At 42.1% G+C, this 15,643-nt stretch overlaps 1 protein-coding gene across 1 annotated transcript in view; it reads right to left on the bottom strand.

The window, feature by feature from the left end:
- The window catches only part of RAB14 (RAB14, member RAS oncogene family), a 45,148-nt gene that overhangs the window by 9,185 nt on the left and 20,320 nt on the right, over nucleotides 1–15,643 (bottom strand). Inside the window, exons 3-4 of the mRNA XM_089685256.1 lie at nucleotides 10,750–10,808; nucleotides 3,986–4,039 (exon numbers count right to left, since the gene is read on the bottom strand). Coding sequence (XP_089541382.1) covers nucleotides 3,986–4,039; nucleotides 10,750–10,801 — 106 coding nt within the window. The 5' untranslated portion in view covers nucleotides 10,802–10,808. The remainder of the gene's footprint in view (nucleotides 1–3,985; nucleotides 4,040–10,749; nucleotides 10,809–15,643) is intronic.

Below are 15,643 nucleotides of genomic sequence, written 5' to 3'. Positions count from 1 at the left end.
AATCTGAATCTGATGAACTGGCTTCCCTTTTGGGACTACTGACCTTATGCCACTTTTACTCCCAAATGAGGTCCACAGCCCCATGTACTGGCATCTGTGGTCAATCTTACAGAAATAGGCCAGGCCCAAATAAGACCTTTCCAAAAGATAAGAAGCTTCTCTTTTTCCCTTCCCCCTATGGCCTGCCCCACTGCTTTTTTAGCCTGACTTTTGTCATCTTGACTATATCCTTGGGCCATGAAAAAACTTCTATTCGTTTCTTTTATCTGGAAAGGCTTTCTTTCTGTCCATGGTACATTCAACAACAACTTGAGCTCTGGACCAAAGAGTAATTTAGAAGTGAGACTCCAAGACCAGGTCTTTAGCCACAGAGTTTGGTGGGCAGAATTTATCAAAGCAGACGATCAAGCTGATGTCATCACTGATTTGGCTAAGGCATCTGCAATAAACCCAGCCGTGAACATAACATCTCAACAGTCAATGACTTCAAGAGACAACTTAAATTTGGACATTATAGAACAGTGATTGCCACGCGTATCATTTGCACTAGATGAATCAGGCTGCGCTGTCGTAGGATTACTACAATCTTCTGCCACAACCTTTTTTCTGCACAATATCTCCTAAAACATACAACACTGTGGCTGGCAAAAACTTAGACACTACTAAAGGCTGGAAATGAGCAACAGGGGCTTTACTGTCTGGAAGAAGAAACCCAAAGATAAGAAAGGTGGAAGCTAACTGCTTCTTCAGCAATGATAAGAGATGGCTGCAGGCAGTCACAGATACCTCCTTAAGCAATATATGAACTGCAAAAATGCCTAGACCAGGAAGAGTAACTTTGAGCTACAGACTGCACACTTCTAAGAAGCATTTCTAATAAGCTTTTCAAGGACGTTGGCCTGCAAAATACAGTAAATAAAACAGCTAAGCCCTTTCTTCCAGCCCCTATACACTGCTCCCCAGGCAAAAAGAGACCTATGGTGCACTGAAGCCTCTAGTGCCCTGTTATGAAGTCACCCCAAGGAGAAAGTCAGGAGAGCCCAAGATGGGTGCGGACGTGGAGATTTTAGAACATAGAAAAATCTTGAAAGTGATGGTACAGGCAGATCCTATCCAACGGATGAATCTTAAGGGCTGGAGAAAGTGGGAGTAGTCCATAAAACTGGCTGTTGGGGTAACTGGAAGGGTCTGCAGAAGTATGCAAGTCTCAGGAGGACATTCATTTTAATATTAGTTCTTCCAAACCTAGCAAACATGTCCTTACAAAATTTCTATAGGTCTAGCTTGAATGGTCAGAGTACCAGTTTGAAGGTTATGTCAGCTATTAAAATATATGTTGAAATATCAGCTGGAAGAAATGGAGAGGACTGGCTAAATTAATTGAGCAGGAGGCTATTGTTAACCAAATTTGCAAACACTACATTCAAAACAGTTAACAGATGGTACATTGTCCTATCACACACATAGCCCATTTTCAGCCATCTCATACTGGCCTGTGATTTCACAGCTGCCCGAACCCTGGCTATGTCTTGCATATCTGGTGGACATGTCCCATACTCACACAGTTTTGGTCCAAGGTCCTGTAACTCTTACCGTCACTCAACAATCCTTTTCCCAGGGATCCCTGGTATACTTTAAACCCCCAAATTTTGTAGAAATTAGATTTTCACTGAGAAGGTAGATATTGACCTATATTGGTAAAACACCATTCCATTCACTATGACTAGTCTACCATAGCTATTTAAAGGGTTTAAAAAGGCTCAAGGTTTTTTACCTTCATGCATTCTATGTATAGGAGTTTAAAGAAACCACCTCTCTGCAGCATCCCACCAAGCCCACCCTAGTACTCACTTAAGCTCCCTCTCTGTGAATGGACACATGGAGCAGTGGCTGGGAGTGTGCATGCTCGGGTGCCCCCATAGTAAGCTGCTTGCTGTGTGGGCACCCAACAGGAAGGAGATGCCAGGAGCGCTGGTGGGGGAACAGACAAGAGGAGGATCAGGCCGCTCTGTGCAAAAGCACTGCACACAGCAGGTAAGTATAGACACTTTTTTTTTTTTTTTATTTAAGCCTTTAGAATCACTTTTAAATTTATTCTTGAAGTTGTGAGGAGACCTATCTAGATATGAGAACACCAACTCCCTGGAATTATTAGGCAAGCAATAGGTAAACTCCAGCTGATAAGTTTTAGCACTCTATGGATAGATAAATGTATCTCCTGAATAAAATGCAGCCATGGCTGTCAACCACCGGGTCCCAGCCGGTGATCTCCGACGGGCGAGAAGAACTGATTTGGACGGCTGTGCACAGCACAGAAATCCAAAGCAGTGTGATTACAATGAGGCACACGGACACCGCCCCCTAGTAAAACACTCCCAGCACACAGTTAACCCTTTGATAGCCCCTTCCTGCCCAGTGCCATTAGTACAGTGTCAATGCTTTTTTTTTGGTTAGCACTGATCACTGTATTGGTGTCACTGACTCCAAGTCAGTTCCCCCCAGTGTCAGAATGCCAGCCGCAGTCCCGCTATAAATCGCTGATTTCCGGCATTACTAATAAAAATCCCAGTATATATACCATTTGTAAATGCTATAACTTTCATGTAAACCTATTCATTTACACGTATTGGGATTTTTTTATTTATTTATTTTTTTTTAAGCAAAGCCATGCAGCAGAATAAATTTTAGCATAAATTGACTGTTTTTGGTCAGATAGAGTGCGTGGTGTGTTTAGAACGGCCAAGAGAATCTACCATTTCTCACCAGTGAACACCCATATAAATGTAGCCTAAATTGCCTCTCCCAAGGTCCTTAAAAGGAAAGCTGAAAAGAGCGGGTTCACTTGAAAGGTTTTTGCAGTCTTGGACCTCTGAATGCACCTGAACGGATGACAACATTGGTAGCAGCTGTGGGCTGACAATACAGTTTTAGAGTGGAGCAAACCACAACAATAAAAGTAGAGATCGCCTTAATTTGGTAATAGTAGCAGGGCACTGTGATTCCTTAGGTGTAGCAGTAGTCAAGGACTTGAGACTTCATGGCCATAGAGGCCACAGCCAGATCAGACAAGGATTCTACAGGGGAGGAAGTGGAGGCATACTTATGACCACTGCAATTAGAATCATTAAATAATGTGCCATTTTGCCCATAAAATCCTGCAACATTGAAGTGAAATCCTTCCAGGATAAAGCAGAGGAGGGGCCATGCCTCATGGAGCAAAGGAAGTCTCTGAGGATAGAAGGAATTCAATCAGAGGACAATAATCCAGGCTGCTGGTATCCGGTCCTTCAGACACTGCACCGCAGACTGCACTTGAATCATTACTGCACACAGAGCTAGAGGTACCTGTACAGCTGTTACCCATGTATTTGGCATGTTGTACTGCATTGTGGAAGCAATATAGCTCTGGACACAAGTTAGATCTTGAATACTCATGAAACCAGCATCTGGTAGCAGGAGAGATTTTGACAGCTAAAGGTGACCAAGTCACCGTAAGCAGGCAATAAATACCAACAAAGGAAGATCCAAGTGTCAGCTGCAGTCAAGAGCAACAGCACGAGGGTACATAATCAACAGTGACTACACAAAACAGTCCACCCAGTGGGTGACATCAGCACTCGGTCCTTCAGCAATCAATCAATTTTCACAGTAAATAATTGGAAAACAGACTGTAAAAAGGCGCCCAGCAAACGAAGAAGTTAGTGAGCTACCAGTACTTGGTTCACGTGGTCTACATGCAAAGGGGATCTTCAGAAATGGTCACAACTGAGACTGTGCCACAGCTCCGGAACCGTAAATCACTCTGTGGCTAACCAACCAATACACCAAGGTCTGGGAACCACAAAAAAAAAAAAAAAAATAGAGAACCTAACTAATGCTGCATGCACAACAGCTTTGGATGTGGCTGCACGTTCCCATCACTTCTAGCTCTAGGCGTTGGTGAGAAGAGCTGCAGCAGATGTATCAGGGACAGAATCACACTTACATTTCTTTTCTGTGAACTGGTGCAGCAAGCAGGATTTCCCCACTCCCATGTCACCTGCAAGAGAAAAGACCTGTTTACTGGAGAGATCACAGGCAAGGCAAGAGATAAACAATACACATCCCTGTAAATAATACATGAATTCTCTGCAGGTCACAATAACCGTAATTACACCATCTTATCCAGCCAGCAGTTTCCAGGCTGTGTGCATGTCGCCCGTTACCAAAAAGTGCAGAAGATGGTCCTCCATTATAACTGCAGAAAAGAATGTTTAATGACTTGCCTGTAAAATCCTTTCCTTTCATTACAGTACACATGCTCCTTTAAGTCTTAACCATTTACATGCAGCTACTTTCAGGTGACTGGACACCAACAGAATTGTGGGACAACCCATATAACCCCAGTCGCCCTGGACAACCTTCAGTTTTGGGTCCTGTACTATACTTAAAGAAATGGATTTTACAGGCAAGTCAAACATTCTTAATTGTATATTAGAGGACACTGGCTTCTTTACGCTTTAACCATGGGATGTCCCCAAGCAATACAAGTGAAGGGCAGGTAACACAGCAAACAATGCCAACAGGCCCACATTCAATTGTTCCCAGGTCCCAAGCATCCACCTGGTAAAAACGTCACAAATGTGGGAACTGAATGCCAAGTCGTGGCCTTGCAATGTGAGAAACGGTTTCCCGGTACTGAAAAGCCCAATAGGGACTGCTTGACCCAAATAAGCCCCAACAGGAAAGAGGGAAACCCATGTCCTTTATAGTGGTTTTTAAAGCTTAAAGTGGTTGTAAAGGCTCAAGGTTTTTTACATTCATGCATTCTATACATGAAGATAAACCTTTTGTGTGCAGCATCCCCCCAGCCCCCTCAATACTTATCTGAGCCCCATCAAGATCCAGCGATGTGCACTTCAGCCTCGGCTGTCGGGGTCTCATTGGCTCCCACTGCTGTCAATCACAGACAGTCAGCCAATGAGGGGAGAGGGGGGGGCAGGGCCAAGCCGCTGCTTAGTGCCTGAATGGATACATGGAGCAGCGGATGCCCCCATAGCAGCTGTGGCGTGCGTTCCATGGGCCAGACGTGATGTCAGCAGAAATTGCTTCATCAAACCTCGACACATTTCGATCAAAGATAGTCTTCAGGAAGTGCAAAATCCACCATATTGCTAGTGGTATTTATACCCATCAGCCGGATGTCATTTGTTTTGTGCACAACCACAATATTGCTGAGTACATTCGGTGTTACATATTAATGGGCTTCATACAATCTTGACTTAAATACCATTACCATGGCACAACAATTTTTATTACAACCTAAAAAAAAAAAAAATGTATGCTAATATAATCCTTCCATCTGCCCTACTGGGTGTGCCCCCTAAAGGGGAAACCGCTAATTACTGCACTCGATATACTATGTGTATATCTATCTACCTCTCTCAATACTAAAGATCCACATGGAATTAAATGTAGAATACTTAGCATGTAAAATGTAAAAAAAAAAAACAGATACACTAAACCTAAAAACTTACAATATATGTAATTAAAATTATTAAAAATGATCATTAAGAAAAGGGGAATGTGCTACTATAACTGACAAATCTCAATCTATTTCTATGGGCAGCACAGTGGCTAAATGGTTAGCACTTCCACCTGGCAGTACTAGGATCGTTGGTTCGAATCCCAACCACGGCACCACCTGCCTGGAGTTTGCACGCTCTCCCTGTGCCTGCGTGAGTTACCTCCGGGTACTCCAGTTTCCTCCCACACTCCAAAGACATGCTGGTAGATTAATTGGATCCTGTCTAAATTGGCCCTAGTATGTGTATGTATGAATGTAAGTTGGGGACCTTAGATTGTACGCCTCTTGAGGGGAAGGGACTGATGTGAATGTACAAATTATATATATATATATATATATATATATATATATATATATATATATATATATATATATATATATATATTTATTATGATGTGAATGTACAATATATATGTAAAGCGCTGCGTAAATTTACGGCACTATATAAGTACCTGAAATAAAAAAATTCTATTAAACCCGTCCGGTGTTAAAGTTTGGAGCTCATATATCCACTTGGTCTGAGTGTTTCAAAAACTGCTAATCTACTGGGATTTTCACACACAACCATCTCTAAGGTTTACAGAGATTGGTCCAAAAAAGAAAAAAATATCTAGTGAGTGGCAGTTGTGTGAACGAACATGACTTGTTGATATCAGAGGAGAATGGGCAGACTGGTTCGAAATGATAGCAAGGCAACAGTAACTCAAATTACCACTAGTTACAATAGGGTATGCAGAATACCATCTCTGAACGCACAGTACGTCAAACCTTGAAGCAGATGGGCTACAGTAGCAGAAGATCACACTTCTAAGAACACCACATAGCTAAGAACAGGAAACAGAGGTTACAATTTGCACAGGCTCACCAAAACTGAATAGAAGATTAGAAAAATGTTGTCTGATCTAATGAGTGATCTGAACTAATGAGTGTCAATTACTGCTGCGACATTCACATGGTACAGTCAGAATATGGCATAAACATGAAAGCATGGATCCATCCTGCCTTGTATCAATGGTTGAAGCTGGGGGTGTAATGGTGTGGGGGCCATTTTCTAGGCACGCTTTCGGCCCCTTAGTACCAACTGAGCATCATTTAAACGCCACAGCCTACCTGAGTATTGTTGCTGACCATGTCCATCCCTTTATGACTAGTGTACCCATCCTCTGATAACTAATTCCAGCAGAATAATGTACCATATCACAAAGCTCAGATCATCTCAAACTGGTTTTTTGAACATGACAATGACCTCACTGTACTCCAATGGCCTCCACAGTCACCAGATCTCAATCCAATAGACCACCTTTGGGATGTGGTGGAATGGGAGATTCACATCATGGATGTGCAGCCGACAACTCTGCAGCACCTGCGTGATGCCATCATGTCAATATGGACCAAAATCTCTGGAGGAATGTTTCCAACACCTTGTTTAATATGTGCCACAAAGCCTGGTACTAGCAAGGTGTACCTTATAAAGTGGCCGGTGAATCACACACACACACACCAAAAGCAATAGGATGCCTGCCTTTACACGCACATGAACTTTAATGGAGTCTTAGTCCGTAGGGTTCAATATGGAGTTGGCCCACCTTTTGCACCTAGAACAGCTTCAACTTTTCTAAGATGGCTGTCCACAAGGTTTAGGAGTGTGTCTTTGGGAATGTTTGACAATTCTTCCAGAAAAGCATTTGTGAGGTCAGGCACTGATGTCAGAGAAGAATGCCTGGCTCGCAGTCTCCGCTCTAATACATCTCAAAGGTGTTCTATTGGGTTGAGGTCCGGATTGTGCAGGCCAGTCAAGTTCCTCCACCCCAAACTCGCTCATCCATGTCTTTTTGGACCTTGCTTAGTGCACTGGAGCTCAGTCATGTTGGAACAGGAAGGGGCCATCCCCAAACTGTTCCCACAAAGTTGGGAGCATGAAATTGTCCAAAATGTCTTGGTATGCTGACACCTTAAGAGTTCCCTTCACTGGAACTAAGGGGCCAAGCCCAACCCCTGAAAAACAAACCCAAACAATAATCCCCTCTCCACCAAACTTTACACTTGGCACAATGCAGTCGGGCAAGTACCATTTTCCTGGCAACTGACAAACCCAGACACGTCCATCGGATTTGCCAGACAGAGAAGCATGATTCTTCACTCAAGAGAACATGGCTCCACTGCTCTAGAGCCCAGTGGCGGAGTGCTTTACAACACTGCATCCAACGCTTTGCATTGCACTTGGTGATGTAAGGCTTGGATGCAGCTGCTCGGCCATGGATACCCATTCCATGAAGCTTTCTATGCACAGTTGTGCTAATCTGAAGGCCACATGAGGTTTAGAGGTCTTTAGCCATGGACTTTGTAAAAAGTTGTAAACTTCTGCACACGTGCTTCAGTATGCTCTGACCCTGCTCAGTCATTTTACATAGCCTACCACTTCGTGGCTGAGTTGCTGTTTTTCCCAGTTGCTTCCACTTTGTTATAATACCACTAACAATTGACCGTTGAATATTCAGTAGCAGGGAAATTTCACGCATGGACTGATGTTGCACAGGTGTATCACATAGTATATTGAATGCAGTAATTCCCCTTTAGGGGAGCAGACCCAGTAAGGCAGATAGAGGGATTATTTTAGCAAGTATTTTTTAAGGTTGATTGTAATAAAAATTGTTGTGCCATGGTAATGGTAAATTCATAGCTGGACTTATTGGTGGCAAGCTATCACGGTACCACGCTTGAATTCACCAAGCTCCTGAGAGCGACCCATTCTTTCACAAATGTTTAGAGAAGCAGTCTGCATGCCTAGGTGCTTGATATTATACACCTGTGGCCATGGACCTGATTGGAATACCTGACTCCAATGATTTGGAGGGGTGTCCCAAAACGTTTGGCAATATAATATATATGTATCTATATTTCTATCTATAACTATATCTATATTACACACACATGAAACATTGAATATATTTTTTTCAGCAGGAAGATGCATGCATTTATTTGGTCATGCATCCTATGACAATCATTATCACTGTTTTTACTAGAGTCCATTTAAGTGGACAGATTTTTAAATTTCATGAAATTATTGAATCACAGTATCATAACTTCATAATATTGTTCTACAGTGCATTCATAAATTATTCAGGCCCCCTTTACTTTTTCATTTTGTTATGTTGCAGCCTGATACTACTTTTATTAAAATTCATTTTTAACTCATTAATCTACACTCAGTACTCCATAATGACAAGGTGAAAAGAATTTTAATTTAATTTCTGCAAAATGTATGAAAAAGGAATAACTGAAATAATCACATTGGCTTAAGTATTCAGGCCATTTACAATAACACTTGAAATTCATCTCAGGTGCCTCTCATTTCTCTTGATCATTGATTGGCATCTACCTGTGGTAAAGTAATTGACTGGACACAATTTGGAAAGGCGCACACCTCTCTAGAAAAGGCCTCACAGCTATAAAGTATTCTGGTTTCAGAGCAAAAGCCATGAGGTCAATGGAACTGCCTGCAAGGCTCAGAGACAGGATTATTGAAAGGAAAAGATATGGGGAAGGTACAAAAATATTTCTGCTGCACTGGAGGTTCTTGTTGAAAGAAAGCCATAAGAAGTCCCGTTTGCAGGAAGCCATATGGGGGACACAGCAAACATGTAGAAGAAGGTGCTCTGGTCAGATGAGACCAAAATTGAACTTTTTGGCCTAAAAGAAAAACACTGTGTGGTGGAAAACTAACACTGCACATCACTCTTAACACACCATCCCCACCGTGAAACATTGTGGCAGCATCATGTTGTGGGGATGCTTTTCTTCAGCAGGGACAGAGAAGCTGGTCAGAGTTGAAGGGAAAATGGATGGAATCAAATACAGGGCATTTTGAAAACCAATTATTGTTTTCTTCCACTTCACAATTAAGTGCCACTTTGGTCTATTACATAAAATCCCAACAAGACATTTATGTTTTTGGGTGTAATATGACAAAATGTGGAAATTTCAAGGCGTATGAATACTTTTTCAAGGCACTGTATTTTATGAGTTCATTACAAACCTCTCAAACTTCAAATGGGTATTTTACAATCCACTGCTAAATGCTCATCCTCGCAGGGCAACCTTATTCACCTCCTATGGCACTGCCCAAAGCTACATCACAACTGGGCAGATGTTGTGACCATTAACACGGTCTTTCAAATTGTTTCTGTTGAACCCACCCGGTACATTTTGGGAATACTAGATGACCTCCCACTAACGGATTTCCAGAAAGTGGCTATTAATAGAGCTTTGTTTCATGCCCAACGTCTCATTTTCCAGCAGTGGAAATCGGACAGGGCTTCAACTCAAAGAATGGGCAGCACACATGGGAGATACTCTTAGGCTGAAAAGAAAATTATCTTTCAACATAGGGGCTGCCCAAATAAATGTAACAAATTATATGAGAATTGGTTTGCAGTTCCGGGTCTTACACCTACCAACTTAGTACTTGACAGGCTTTTGATATGAGCTTGACACTCCCCTAATGGGGGGGGGGGGGGGAAGGTGAGAATAGATCAGATCCTGCTTTAGAAGTTACTACATGGTTGGTTTTAGGATGCTTGCCCTCAGTATTTGATACTTGTCTCTAGCTTGGTGTAATTTTCTGATTACATTGTTGGAAATGTGAATTGTAAAGGATATACTGTGTCTATAGAGCTGTAATAGCACCTTGGATCATTATCCTTGTCATTTGTAAAGGCTGTACCTCAAACTCTGTTCCTGATTGCTAAAAAAAAAAAAAAAAAAAAAAAAAAAAAAGGACGTGGAAAAGTAAAAAGGTGGGGTAGTTTGGTGATCTTGTTATAATAAAGGATGGGAAAAAAAACCACAACAAAAAATGCTTTTTCTTTCTTCAACTTGTATATAATGTCCCTTCAGTGGGTACCATGTATCAAAACTCTGAAATGAGGATTGATCCTACAGCAGGCAGATTCAAACGGTCCCTGAAAATTGACAGCTGGAGAATGGAAGACAGTTCTTATAACAGACATTGCAACCTGCTCTGCTACCTGAATTGTTATGCTGTGGCTCCCATCATAAAACCCCCATCCAGTACAGAAGAGGTTAAGCCTCTGTAAAGGACTGAAGCACCATCCCATGAATTTCTCCAATGACTTCTACTCAGTTCCCTACAAAGTTACAATACTGCAGTTTGATCAACTTACCAATGATGATGTATTTGAAGATATAGGAGTAATTGTAAGGTGCAGTGGCCATGATGGCGCTGTGGAAAAGAGGAAAAAAAACAAAACATTAACAGGCAGTAGGAGCATCCACCCATCTGTGGAGACAGATGCTAGTACCAGACAGAACAAGCCATATACAAGAAGCCAATTTTTACCAAAGCTAGGCTGAATAACAGAACACAGATGCTTCTAAACCATTCCACCCAACTCACAGATAGACTCTCAGCTCAATAACTTCCACAAGAAAGTTGGAGGCTGTGTAACTATGAGCACTTATCTGAAATCAGATGTTCAGGGAAGTGCTGCCTTTTTGCACTGACCAGCCATAACATTAGGACCACTGACAGGTCAAGTGAATAAAATTGATTATCTGGTTACAATGGAAGAAGGTGGCCTGGTCAGATGAATTCAAGAATGGTTTGAGGAACACAAGTCATAATGTTGTGGTTATGGCCGATTGGTGTATATCTATTTAGCTGTACAAGTATCTCTCTTTTATAATATTCTGTGCCCATTCCAGAACAGGCAAGGCTGTGGATAGTACAATGTTTGAAGTATTTTAGTGGGTAAGATGTGCAGGAAAGGAGTGAAGAGTATGAGAGCAGACAGTATGTGCAGGCAAGAATTCTGAAGAGTATGACAGCACATAGAATGTACAGGAGAGTAGTGAGGAGTTTGTATGGAAGGTATGACAGCGGGCAGTATTTACAGAAAAGGAGTGTGGTGGGTATAACTATGGGCGGTATGTAAAGAAGGTTTATCAATGGGCAGTATGTACAGGAGTGTGGAGAGCATGACAGTTGAGGCCAAACACATTTTGCATGCATGAAAATATATACAGAATCAATGTGCATGGGTCACGTCAGGCACAGTGTTTGGTCATTGCTTGAGGGAGACACATAGCTCTTGTTTATGATGTACATGGGGCCCCAGCACCCCCTTTATGATCTGTCATTCATGGAAAAAAACTTTTATAAGGCAAGACCACAATTCCATCTAAAATGAAGGCCAGCTGCAGCATTTTATCTATATTTTGCTATTAAATTTCCTAATGCCAATGCTTTACCACCATTTAAATCTCCCCAGTTAACGTATTAAATCTACTAACAAAATCGAAACCGAAGAGAAAACAAATTCCATTTTACTTTCTGCATTCTTCTTCTATAATAATTATTAAAAACTAAATGTTCAAATCCTTGCATAAGCCCAACCACAACTGGTTCTCTTTAAAGTCACTCATGAAAAAGCAATGTTGATTGATTGCCAGTGTGTGAGATATTTCACAAGGTGTTCCTATAGCTTAATTCTCAACAAGAAACACAAAGGTTTCACTGCTCTGCCAAAGCCAACTGCCCAACTACAGGCAGATGTTATATAAAATGTTGAAGGGGTTTCAGCTAAAAGTGATAGCATGAAAAACTTCATTCTGCAGGATGTCAAATCTTAATCATAAAATGGATCAAGGGAGTGAACTGGTGGGAGCCTACAGATATTAAAACAAAACAAAAAAAAAAAAAAAACACCTTTATAAAATGATTGTAAAGGTTTTTATGTTATACCGACCTGCTTACGAGCAGCCGACCATCCTCTTCTTACGTCCCCTGTCGTCATTCCTATAACCATCCCCCACCCCAGACAGCCCCCGCCCGCTGTATGCCCCCATAGCTTATTTGCTATGGAGGCACATGTGCAAGCTCACTCCCAAGCCCTGCATGTCTAAAAGACACACACAGCATGGCTCGGCCCTGCCCCCTCCTCACTGGCTGTGGTTGACAGTAGCAGGAGCCAATGGCTCTCTGCTGTGTCTGAGCCATTGAGGAAGGAGAGAGCCAAGAGAGCCTTTGCTCTCCTGCACATCGCTGGATCAAGAACGGGTCAGGTAAGCATGGGGTGGGTGACAGCACACTGACGGGAGTCACTTTGGGTGGGGGGCCCATGGAACACTGCTCACTTTGGAGAGATGGGGAGACCCCTGTCTCAACTCCCCATATCCCTCTTATGTGTAAGTCACCCTGTGCCTGTTAGAGGTACAGGGTGATCTGTGCTAATATTGGGGTGGGGGTTGTTGATTGTTTAATGCCATGTGGCTGCATCCCATTGTTCTGTTGTCCAGCAGCCCTCTCTCCTGATGGGACTATCTGTTGGTGTGAAGTTTGAATACCTGTGTGTCTCTTGTTACTAAGTGTAGATTGTCCCACCCTGTGTCCGTATGCAGGGAGGGGGGATTTTCCCGAGTGTAAAAAAAGCCAGTTTGAGTTTCAAATAAAGAGTTCCATATTCAGACAGACTGGTGTTGTCTAGTCTTGTATGGTCGGCTGTGGTGTCTGTGGTCGGTGTTCGGACGGGAAAGCGGTATTATAATGGAAGCACCCAAGCGCAGTCTAGGTCGGTTCTGTTACACACATTGAAGGCTTTTTACCTTAAAGTGGTTGTAAACCCTCACATATACCAGTGAAATGACTGGCCTCAGGATATAAAAAAGGTCTGATCTCTGTATCTACAACCATCCTATAGCAGATGTACAAGCAACAGAGAGAAATGACACTTCGTGCTTTGAATTGAGACAAAAATACACTATAGAGGGATATGTTTTGTTCATATTTCATGTCTGAGGTTTACAACCACTTTATTGCAAAGTATGCATTAAGAGGTGGGAAAAAGAAAAAAAAAACCCTTCAGCCTTTAGAACCACTTTAAATTCACAGCATTCACTCCGCTTTCTGAAAGTCGATATTAGAAAACGGCAGATCTATAGTTCTTCCTCAAACAATTATATAGGTATCCCTGTTAGTCACACGGAGATGGTTAAACTGGCAGTTCTGTTGCAGCTAAAAATATAGATCTATGCTGAACACAGTTGTACTTGCACTGTTACCTAAATAACATTTTTTCTTTAGATTTCTTCAAGAATGTCTTATGGCAAAAATGGCAGTATGTTGCAGATGGGGATGTTTGGACCACCTGCAAGAAGCCACTCCTTGAGTGTGGTTTAGTTTTTGGTTGCACCTAGCATCCTGCTTCTGTAGATGGTGAAATAAAACCCATCCTTCATGAAGGCTGGCTGAATCTTTCAATGAACAAAGAAAAAACAGGAATATCAGCAAACCTAACACCCATAGTCAGGCTCTCAGCTCCATCTCGACTCTCCAGTAGCAAGTCCATAATCAGGTTTCAGTCAGTATTGTCATGTCATGAACTGGAGATCAAACTTTGACTAATATTTCGCTCCTCTTGTACTGGTTATCCCACTGGACAGACTTAACTCCCTCATTCTGCTATCTTGCAGGTTCTGGGACCTGTATAAACAAGTGGGCTCAAGGGGCAGAATGTGCAGGATGATAATCTGGGGAAAGGAGACAAGGACAAAGGGAACACCAGAAGCACAATAGCAGTGGACAGCCTAAAAAATATTTGGAAGTTGTGGCAAATATGAAAAAATGTGTAATTTTGTTTACTAGTTTTCTAATTGGAAATCCCTGTCAGACTGTACAGCAAGTATAGGTCCTCTTCTCTACAGTTGTTAATATACAACTTGGTCAGTTACCTCCCCTGCCTCAATGCTACAGCCTGAGATTGGATGACAGGTCAGTAATAAAGGTAACCTGTGCTCAATTCTTCTATCAACCAGATTCTTGCACACCGAGGATAGAATTTATTTTTTTTTTTTTTAAATCAGGGGTCCCCAAACCTTGTAAACAAAAGGGCCAGTTTATTGTTCTCCAGGCTTTAGGGGGGCTGGACTGTGGCCAGGAGTGGATATTTTCCTGGCATCAGTGGGAAAAAACATTGCCACATTCAGCATTAGAGGGGAGTATTAGTGCCCCATCACTGGTATCTTTGGGAGGAATACTGCCCCATTATCGGTGTCAGTGGGAGAAATAGTGACCTATTTTGTTGGTATCTTATCATTGTAAGGAATAATGCCCCAAGGGCTGGATAAAAGGCACGCAAAGGGCCACATCCAGCCCCAGGGCCACAGTTTGGAGACCACTGTTTTAAATCTATAACCAAGAGAAACATACTAACTATTCTAGCCAATGCTGCAATAACTCTGTGATGATGTGTTCTGCACATTAATATTAACAAAAAAGGTGGAAAATGCTAGGCTACTAGACATACAAGAGAGAGATGAGATTACAGGGGTATACACTGGCATGTTTTTCTGAATTTCTGGAGTTAACAGTAGAATTCTATGTTTATTTTCACTTTATTAAATAGTTTGGGTCAAGCTGGCCCAAATAAACTATTTCTATACCGAAGCGACTGCTGTGTACGCTGTACTACATTGTAGTAGCATCAACTACATACAATGTATGGCACTGTGCTCCACAGCTATATAGGCAACTTCCTGTCTGCTGCAGAACTAAATAGAGATGGCCTGCATGCTTTTCAACCATTCAGGAGAAGCCTTGTATTTTTATCAATAAATACAGGGATTCCTCTGATTGTAGGGTAGGACAGCTTGCAGTATGTGTGGAAAAGATTTCCACCTCAGCCAGAGGACGCTTTATTTTGTTTGATAAAAATACAAGGCTTCCCGGCAATGGCTGAGAAGCATTCAGACTGATCTGATTTCATTCCAGAAGTACACAGGAAGATTCAGCCACTTCGGGCTCCTTTCTGTTCTGTGGACTGGGAGGAAAGGAGATCTCCTACACTACCATCTTGAGCCAGAACATTATGTCCTGCAACCTCTATATCCTCCAGTCCCATATAGAAGTAATCCACTAGCCTTTTCCTTCAGGGAAATGTGTGTAGCTGTAGTTCACTGTAACCATATGATGCCAAAAACCAACTTTGACCACTAGTGGTGCACTGAAATTAAAATTCTGGACCAAATCCGAAAATTCAGGATGCACTTGGCTGAAAATCA

Source organism: Staurois parvus, unplaced genomic scaffold (genome assembly GCF_062004578.1).
Source record: "Staurois parvus isolate SC_StPar_1 unplaced genomic scaffold, SC_StPar_1.0 ptg000365l, whole genome shotgun sequence".
NCBI lineage: Eukaryota > Metazoa > Chordata > Amphibia > Anura > Ranidae > Staurois > Staurois parvus.
This window is presented reverse-complemented; position numbering and strand designations above follow the sequence as displayed.